Source organism: Periophthalmus magnuspinnatus, chromosome 8 (assembly GCF_009829125.3).
Source record: "Periophthalmus magnuspinnatus isolate fPerMag1 chromosome 8, fPerMag1.2.pri, whole genome shotgun sequence".
Lineage (NCBI taxonomy): Eukaryota > Metazoa > Chordata > Actinopteri > Gobiiformes > Gobiidae > Periophthalmus > Periophthalmus magnuspinnatus.
In genome coordinates, this window is record NC_047133.1 from 25,840,928 (window position 1) to 25,850,884 (window position 9,957).

Consider the following 9,957-nt stretch of genomic DNA (forward strand, 5'->3'; position numbering starts at 1 on the left):
AAACAGAAGAGCTTTTATCACACATTGGAACTTCATAACCAGCTTTATATTTTAGAAGACGAGGAGCTTCAGACAGTATAAAACAAGACAAAGATTTTATTCTCCTACATATTCTGTTATCATACCTGATCCTGTTTCTTTATCATTTGTTCAACGGGGTCGCCGAGGAGAATCATCAGCAATTTTAACACACAGTCTCCGTGCAGAGGTGTCCATTAAAGCCTGCAAAAAAAGAGGGGAAAAAAAGCATCAAATTTAATTTAAACTGTGTTAGTTACATGTCCCAAACAATATTTGTCTAGTTTTTAATTGGAATACTTTCTCAAATTGTGTGAAATTGTGGTAGTTTCAATGTAATTTTTGTAAACATTTTCTTAAAATCAGGAGTTGAAAGGAACCAAGTACTAATATACACATGGATTGAATAGTTTTAAGTTATTGTACAATTTTGAGAAGATTTTTAAACGTGTGTACTTTGTAACAGAGTGTAATTTTAGGCGTATTATTTATTATAATTAAATAAATATTATAATTTCTCATCTCAAAGAATAATACAGTAATCAGTGTAAATCACTGAACACTTTCTTACAAGTTTAAAAAAGCTAAAATTATTAGATGGACATGTAGATGTCAGATTATTTTTTTTTTTAAGTTTTACAAAAAAAACTGGGAAGGAAAACAAAAGGTACTTATGAGAAAATAAAGTTGGGTACACCAGTTTCAACACTTGGTACACTAAAGGGCTTTTTGTTGCTGAAATATTTTTGATATGATGCGCTCTCTGGAATGCATTGGAGGAAACCAATGTTTTGCCATAATTGTGACACTTACCTCCTGAGAACTGACCAGCTGTGGGGTGGGGAATGGGCTCCTGTAAATTAAACAGGGGGGGGGGAGTGTTGAAATTGGCAAAATAATATACATTTTACACATATAATTAATCATATTAAAAAAAAACCAACATGTACACTATTAACTAGAGGTAGTACTGAGTAAAAATCACTTCATAATACAAGTTTTGGAATGAATTGCAGTTTAAAATTTTTTTAAATGAATTGTATTGATCACTTTTATTCTCTTGCATGAGAAGTATTTATTAAATCCTTCAACCTATTTATTCATATGGATTGTTTCCCCATAAAATATATTCCACAAACCTAATTTAAAACAGCTGCTTTACGTAATATTTGTTGAAGAACCGGTCGGAGTTTCTTAACAACGTTTATGAGGAGTTTAGAAAAACTCGTTCTCTGCGTTTAGCTGCTGACCGCGCGTGTCCATGCACTGTGTAAAGGTGAACATGTTTTGCTAATCTTTGCTTTATATAATATCTAGAATTGGGACCTATTTGAATTTGAGTGTGAAGTAACTTTTGAATGTTTGATGATAGAGGTATGGACAACCAAGGGGAAAATGCATATTATTAATGGTTATAACTCTTGTGAGACATTAGTACTACAGCTTAGTCATAGGTGGAGCTACAATCATCACTGTCCCATGGACTAGACCTGGATCAGGGGTGGGGCTAGTGACTGGGCACAGTCAGCACAGCAGGGCTCCTCAGTTGGAATCAATTTCTGTCCACATCCTCTTGAAGTTTTGCTCCACATTTTAGATGTATTGGCATTTGTAACTTACAATACCTTAGTTTCAGTGGCTTAAAATAAAAGGATGAGCGATCTGTCAAATATGTCCCAAAAGTGAGGGAATCTGGGGGGGAGAGGGCCATTGTTGTTTGGATTGTATTAGCAGCACGTTGTTATGGCAGCATGATGGTATACACGAGATTTTGGAGCCAAAAAGACTGAAAAGTGTGAGATAAATCAAAAATGGTGTAGGATCAGAACTGTGAGACAAAACTAAAGCCTCAAACATCTGTTAGGACACTATGTTTTTATGTCCAACTGAAATATAGTGAGAAACTGCAGTGGTACTTCACGCTACTGAATCTACACAGCTATTCTATCTTAATCATTTATACATAAAACTACGTAAATATACTAAAAGTTTGCGCTTTGTAGAACATTTTCATGGGCTCTGAACATTTCCCACAGCCTTTAATTCCTCTCTATATGTTGGTAAAGACTGGCCGCATTCAGAGCATACACTGTGCTGTCGCCGGCTCCTCTCCTGCTCTGTGTTGTATCATAGGACCTAGGTCAAACATAGTAGTGATGCTTGGGTCACGGTTTCAGGACTCATTTGAAGTGACACCCACACCGGAAACAGGGCAAAATCTTTTAGGAGAGTGGGACTAGCAGCCTGGATCATGTAGGAGCCAACTGGGCGCAGCGTGAACGTGCAGTGGATGAGTCCAGGTGAGGAAATTGACTATATGGTCTTTGCAAGCAGACTGTTGTCTTCCAAGGCAGAGCCAAGTGTCCTGCTCACACCACCTGGAGTGCATATAGAACACACTTCAGACGAACGGTCTGCGCCCTGTCACATGATCAGCTCAAATGTGATAGCACAAAAAAATCAATGCTTCTAGTGTTTATGCGTCAACAGTCATTCAAACATGTGAATAATGAAGGCCAAGTGAATCATCTGTTATTTAGGCTGATCATTAAGGGCTGAAGTCCACCGAGGTCCGGACTTAGACCTCACAAAGTGTTCTATTATTTTTGTTTGTTTATGTAGCATGCATGTGGCACATGCGACTAAGAAAGGAGTGAATTGGTATTTAGATTTTGGTGTTGGGTTGGGCTAGATCAGAATGAGGTAGTGGCTCTCTAGGAGGTGGGAGAGCAGTGTAATAATTAAGTGTAATATTTAAGTTTGAGTGGCTGGTGTCATATATTCAATGGAAAAGTAAAAAGACAAACAAATACCCAATATTTACAAATCTACAGAATAAATAGAATGTCAAGCTTGAAACAATTTGGGCTTAATATTTAACCGTTACATTTACACTACCTCCCTCAAATCCAAACTATCAGACTTTCCCTGGCGCTGTCTCTACTGTCGTCTTGACAATAGGCGCGCACCTCATGAACGATCAGATAATAGTGTTGTCTGCAGCAATAACTAAAACAGCAAAATATTTAGTTTATATTGTGGGCTGACTTCCATTTGATTCAATTCATCCATCCATCCATCCATTTTCTTCCGCTTATCCGGGGCCGGGTCGCGGGGGCAGCAGTCTAAGCAGGGACTCCCAGACTTCCCTCACCCCGGACACGTCCTCCAGCTCCTCCGGTGGGACCCCAAGGCGTTCCCAGGCCAGCCGAGAGACATAGTCCCTCCTGTCCTGGGTCTTCCCCGGGGCCTCCTCCCGGTGGGACATGCCCAGAACACCTCCCTAGGGAGGCGTCCAGGAGGCATCCTGAGCAGATGCCCGAGCCACCTCAGCTGGTTCCTCTCAACGTGTAGGAGCAGCGGCTCTACTCCGAGCTCCTCCCGTGTGACCGAGCTCCTCACCCTATCCCTAAGGGTGCGCCCGGCCACTCTGCGGAGGAAGCCCATTTCAGCCGCTTGTATCCGCGATCTTGTCCTTTCGGTCATTACCCAGAGCTCATGACCATAGGTGAGGGTAGGAACGTAGATTGACCGGTAAATCGAGAGCTTCACCTTCCGGCTCAGCTCCTTCTTTACCACAACGGACTGATACAGCGACCGCATCACTGCAGACGCTGCACCGATCTGCCTGTCAATCTCCCGCTCCATCCTTCCCTCACTCGTGAACAAGACCCCGAGATACTTGAACTCCTCCACTTGGGGCAGAGACTCACCACCCACCCGGAGAGAGCAAACCACCTTTTTCCGGTCGAGAACCATGGCCTCGGATTTGGAGGAGCTGATTCTCATCCCAGCCGCTTCACACTCGGCTGCAAACCGCCCCAGTGCCTGCTGCAGGTCCTGGCTCGAAGAAGCCATCAGGACAACATCATCTGCAAACAGCAGAGATGAAATCCTGTGGTTCCCAAACCAGGCCCCCTCCGGCCCCTGGCTGCGCCTAGAAATTCTGTCCATAAATATAATGAACAGAACCGGTGACAAAGGGCAGCCCTGGCGGAGTCCAACATGCACGGGGAACAGGTCTGACTTACTGCCGGCAATGCGAACACAACTCCTGCTCCGGTCATACAGGGACCGGACAGCCCTTAGCAAAGAGCCCCCGGACCCCATACTCCCAGAGCACCCCCCAAAGGACACCACGAGGGACACGGTCGAATGCCTTCTCCAGATCCACAAAACACATGTGGACTGGTTGGGCATACTCCCATGAGCCCTCGAGGACCCGATGGAGAGTATAGAGCTGGTCCAGTGTTCCACGACCAGGACGAAAACCACACTGTTCCTCCTGAATCCGAGGTTCGACTATCGGTCGGATTCTCCTCTCCAGTACCCTGGAATAGACCTTACCGGGAAGGCTGAGGAGTGTGATGTGTCCCCTGTAATTGGAACACACCCTCCGGTCCCCCTTCTTATACAGAGGGACCACCACCCCGGTCTGCCATTCCACAGGTACTGTCCCCGACCGCCACGCGATGCTGCAGAGACGTGTCAGCCAAGACAGCCCCACAACATCCAGAGACTTGAGGTACTCAGGACGGATCTCGTCCACCCCCGGAGCCTTGCCACCGAGGAGCTTGCCAACCACCTCAATGACTTCAGCCAGGGTGATGGACGAGTCCGCCTCCGGGTCCCCAGTTTCTGCTTCCTCCTCGGAAGATGTGACAGTTGGATTGAGGAGATCCTCAAAGTATTCCTTCCACCGCCCGACAACATCCCCAGTCGAAGTCAGCAGCTCTCCACCCGCACTGTAAACAGTGTTGGTAAAGCACTGCTTCCCCCTCCTGAGGCGTCGGACGGTTTGCCAGAATCTCTTTGAGGCCGTCCGATAGTCCTCCTCCATGGCCTCCCCGAACTCCTCCCAACCCCGAGTTTTTGCCTCTGTGACTGCCCGAGCCGCGGCACGCTTGGCCCGCCGGTACTCATCTGCTGCCTCAGGAGTCCCACGAGCCAACAAGGCTCGATAGGACTCCTTCTTCAGCTTGACGGCATCCCTTACTTCCGGTGTCCACCACCGGGTTCGGGGATTGCCGCCGCGACAAGCACCACAGACCTTACGACCACAGCTACGAGCAGCCGCATCGACAATAGAGGTGGAGAACATGACCCACTCGGAGTCCATGTCTCCGACCTCCCCCGGGATCAGGGAGAAGCTCTCCCGGAGGTGGGAGTTGAAGACCCCCCTGACAGAGGGCTCCGCCAGACGTTCCCAGCAGACCCTCACAATGCGCTTGGGCCTGCCAGGTCTGTCCGGCTTCCTCCTCCGCCAGCGGATCCAGCTCACCACCAGGTGGTGATCAGTTGACAGCTCAGCCCCTCTCTTCACCCGAGTGTCCAAAACACGTGGTCGGAGGTCAGATGACACGACAACAAAGTCGATCATCGACCTCCGACCTAGAGTGTCCTGGTGCCACGTGCACCGATGGACACCCTTGTGCTCGAACATGGTGTTTGTTATGGACAAGCTGTGACTAGCACAGAAGTCCAATAACAAAACACCGCTCGGGTTCAGATCGGGGAGGCCGTTCCTCCCAATCACACCCCTCCAAGTGTCACTGTCGTTACCCACATGGGCGTTGAAGTCCCCCAGGAGAACAACGGAGTCCCCGGTTGGTGCCCTGTCTAGTACCCAGTCCTTACCCAGTAAGGAAACCCATCCAGACACGGGGAGAAACATGAAAAACTCCATACAGAAAGGCCTGGGCAACCCGGGGATCGAACCAAACCTTCTTGCTGTGAGGCATGAGTGTTGTCCAACTTGTACAAGTTGGCTCCACAGCTTCAGGAGATGTTTATTGTGCCGACTTGCCACAATAAAGCAGAGGATCGTTCAGACCCGAACCACCTGCACCCACTGTCTGACTCATTGTATTAAACCAAAAAAGTTTTGCAAACTAGGAATGGATACAGTTATGCAATCAATTTATGTTTTACTATTTATTGAATAGTATGTGAAATGGTTTCTTCAGAGCTCACTAAGACCAGCATTTCATTAAAATGTTCAAAATTGAAATTACAGGTGAAAGATCAAACTTGGGTGATTCCTAAATCAAGAATAGAAGTTATAGCCACATTGTAGTCATTTGTTCATAGTGCTGTGTTGTTATGAGCGGATAGTTGCACACAGCTCGTGGGGTGATGGGGTGAGAGTGAAACCCACGTATGGGGTCAACAGTAAATCCTCCTCTCGAACTCCAGGTGCAGGACTGAAGCGAAAGTGCTGGAGGAGGTTACTGAAGATGAGAAACAACTCCATCTTGGCCAGTCCCTCTCCCAGACACATCCTACGACCTACAAAACCATTCCAGTTCATTATATTATAATTGAAATTTCTCACCAAATACAATGTATTTGTTCTTTACCAGCAGAAAAGGGCAGAAAAGCCTCTCTCTTGATGAATTTACCATCTTTGTCCAGGAAATGAGATGGGTTGAAGGCGTGTGGGCTTTCCCATTCATTCTCATCATACAGCACAGAAGAAAGGAGAGGAATTACTACTGTATCCTGGGGACAATCATTTTGTAAAGTATGAACATTTTGGTGTTTTTGGTCATCACAATAACAAATACCACACCTTTTTGATGAAGTAGCCCTGAAAGGTAACATCTCTGCTGGTTTTGTGAGGAATAGACAAAGGTATAATGTTGGCAACTCTCTGTGTCTCATGTATGACTGCATCAGTGTAGGGCAGGTTTTTCCGATCTTCAACACAGATTTGGCGACTTCCTACTTCTCTGTCGAGCTCCTGTTGGACCTGACCTGTAGACACAGGTATGGTGTAAAAGTGAACTATGTAACATTTCTGGTGGAGGTTCTACCTCCTCCATGTCTCCATGAATGTTTGCCTTTGTCTAGAATATCCCACAATATAGCATTAAACATTTTTGTTACAGGTCAGATTTGTATTTCCACAAATCTGACCTGTAACTTGGTCTGGTGGTGGCACTTTGTCTCGGTGCAAGAAAATATATAAGCTTAATATCATGTTGATGGCAAAGGAATAACATCTCCAGAGACAAGCAGGAAGTAAAAAGCAAAAACTCAAACTCAAAGAGCCCCCTGGTTCTTACTTTGGATGTCTGGATATTTGGCCATAAACAGTAACCCCCATCTGAGTGTAGATGCAGTGGTATCTGTGCCAGCTGCAAACAGGCTGCCAACTGAAAATATCAGACTCTTCTCATGGTACTGAGTCTTCAAATTCTGTTTATCCTAATGGAATGTTGGAACAGAAAGTGTTTGTTTTTAAATAAAAAAAAAAAAATAAGTCAACAATGGAATTTTTTCCAGAAATGGTGGTACAACCTCTTCCTTTCTCTTTTGCACCAGAAAGCGATCAACAAAGCCACGGCACCGCTCAGGGTTTAATGTCTCTTTCAAACCAGTGATCAAGTTTTGAATATCATTGACATTTTCACTGGCATTTCTCCAAATCTTCTTCCGGTTGTTTATCCAATAAAACAGCCTGGGAAACATGTTATACAACTGCAATGCAAAAAAGTAAAATTTTTATTTTAAATCATAAATAGTTTAGGCTTGTTACTTATTAATCAGAAGCACTGGTTGGTACATCAGTACTTAGCACATCACTAAATGTTTAGAGGTGAACAGAGTGACTAACTGACATTAGTGGTAGTAGACTCAACATAGGAATAAAGGTGCGGGTTAACCAAGGCAAGTTCCAATGCTATGTCTAATTAAATAGTTGAGAATAAAATTACCTGGATTGATGCAGAACCTGAGAGCTGAATGTTTTCATTGGCTCTTGCCACCATGTTTTTGAACCTTGGATCGTCATATTCAAACCTGCTTCCATAAACGATTGATGAGATTATGTTTGATGTGGCATAGTTCACTAGGCGTGTTGTATCAAATGGCTTTCCTGCAAGATCATAATGACACTTACAGCATGTGTTCATCATGCATGGTCTGTGGGAGTAGAGAGCATCTCAATACCTTTATGCTTTTCAAACTCCTGAATCAGGTAGTGGCATTCCTCAACAATTTTATCCTCTGCCAGTCTTTTGCCCATCCCAAAGTCTCTCAGAGTAGTGAGTGCAAATCTTCTCATCTCCTTCCATGTTTCCCCATTGACAAAAATAATCCCTGAAAATAACATGTTTCAGTTTATTTGAAGAGGTTTAATTTAATAAGATACAAAATGCTTATGTACTTAGACAAAGTTGTGTAAGTCCTACCATGACCCTGAGTTATATCCTGTAAGATTTTAGGAATCTCTCTGTCACCAAACTCTTCTGCAAATCCAACCAGAGCCTCTTTGACCGTTTTAAATCCAGCCAGTACAACCACTTTGTTTGGTCCCAAGTAGACTGTGAAGATATTTCCATATTTCCTTGACATCTAAGGAGACATAATATTTCATTCTGAATGAAGAGAGTAAGACATTATCTACAACATAAATGTTAAATTTACCTCATGAAGGGTAACAAAGAGTCTCTTTAGGTCAAGCTGCATCAGGTTGCCAAGCAGTGGCCAAGGCCTTGGTCCTGGTGGCTCTTTTCTCAATTCCTCAGCTGTGAGACTGTTGATTATTATGTACAGAAGTAAGATGAGAGCTATAGTCCCCAACAGGGAAGTGGGACTGAAGAGGCCTAAATAATCCATCAGGATCGAGGTGCTGCTGGTACTGATATGGCTGCACTGTGAAAACAAATCCAGAATGCCCCTTGTACTATTATCACTACACGTGATGTCCCTTTAAGAACAAGTGGTGAAACATTGCCCTCTAATGAACGAATGTCATACAGCATTTTGTTTTTTTTTGTTTTGTTTTATAAAGGAAGTAGATGTAGCAGCTGTAAGAATGCTCGTTTCTGGTGTAAGCGTCAAAGAGGACCAAGAGACTAAAGCATAAAGTCAGGAGACTTTATAACCCTCTCACCATACACTACTCATACATGACTGCAATAACACAAAAATAATTTTCAATCAGTTTTGCTAATGTTGCTCCTCTGACCAGCGGTTCAGAAGGCGTTGCTGAAGTAAACCGGTTAATAGAAGAATAGACAGAGCACATGTGTTGAGCTGCATTTACTTCAGACAGAGAACTGATTCTTCCTCTGCAGCGCTTTAGCCAGTGAAGGGAATGCACTTTAACTCAAAAGAGATAATGGAACCACATGAATTGTTGAATGAAAATAAAATACTAAAATAAGAAAATAAAATTTTGAAGGTTGTCTATTTTTATACTTGCCGTTTTTCTAGCCTCTACACTAAACTTAAGTATTTGGATTTATTCAGTTGCAGTTCCAAAAACCCATTTGTTACAGTATTGATATTCTCAAGCAGTACTGACCTTCTTTTACTTTCTGACTTAAATGGGAATGTCAGCTCTGCTCCCAGCAACCATCCAAAGACACCTCATAAACAGTGTTGGGAGTAACGGCGTTAAACTATAACGGCGTTACTAACTGCGTTACTTTTTCAGTAACGGAGTAATCTAACTAATTACTTTTCCCAGCGTCGTAACGCCGTTACCGTTACTGACAATAAAATGCGGCGCGTTACTTTTAATTGAGTTCACTCTGCTCTTCATCAGAGTCTCAGAGATAAAAGGTTTGTTTGAGATGAGGTGGGCGCAGATACGACGCCGTCGATCGGTGCGCGGTGCATGCCGGTTAGTTTTGTGTCCAAGATGCCACAGACTTGCTCTGACGTAACTTGTGCGCCGGTAACGGGAAGTTTTTGAGCGCAGCAGCTCTCCACCGACTGCGGCCGCCTGCATGGACTACAAACGCGTAACGCATGATGGGAAATGATGTCCTGTCCACACGTGCATTCACAGCGGATTGAGTCCGAGTTGTGTTTTGATCAGAAACGTGACTGTGTTCTCTCCAAAGAGGAACAGGCTCAGATCAGAAGTGATTAATATTTGAATACTGGGCAGAGAATTACAGTGCGTGGCCAGAGAAGGTTAAAGGT

At 44.3% G+C, this 9,957-nt stretch overlaps 1 protein-coding gene across 1 annotated transcript; it reads right to left on the reverse strand.

Annotated features, from left to right (window-relative positions):
* Positions 1-5,940: 5,940 nt before the first annotated feature.
* On the reverse strand, positions 5,941-9,688 carry LOC117375041 (cytochrome P450 2K1-like). Its single transcript, XM_033971288.2, has 10 exons — positions 9,332-9,688; positions 8,449-8,676; positions 8,214-8,376; positions 7,972-8,121; positions 7,737-7,897; positions 7,321-7,500; positions 7,086-7,227; positions 6,590-6,774; positions 6,378-6,519; positions 5,941-6,306 (listed from the first exon to the last, which is right to left on the reverse strand). Exons 2-10 carry the CDS (start codon positions 8,638-8,640, stop codon positions 6,119-6,121), a joined length of 1,503 nt encoding a protein of 500 aa, XP_033827179.1. The 5' UTR covers positions 8,641-8,676; positions 9,332-9,688; the 3' UTR covers positions 5,941-6,118.
* Between the last annotated feature and the right edge of the window lie 269 nt (positions 9,689-9,957).

Excerpts from the sequence above, each read along its gene's own strand:
- LOC117375041 (XM_033971288.2), bottom strand. The coding sequence starts at position 8,640 with ATGGATTATTTAGGCCTCTTCAGTCCCACTTCCCTGTTGGGGACTATA. Across the intron at positions 7,898-7,971 it reads GGAGTTTGAAAAGCATAAAG|GAAAGCCATTTGATACAACA; the intron begins GTATTGAGATGC and ends ATGATCTTGCAG. Across the intron at positions 6,520-6,589 it reads AGGGCTACTTCATCAAAAAG|GATACAGTAGTAATTCCTCT; the intron begins GTGTGGTATTTG and ends GATTGTCCCCAG.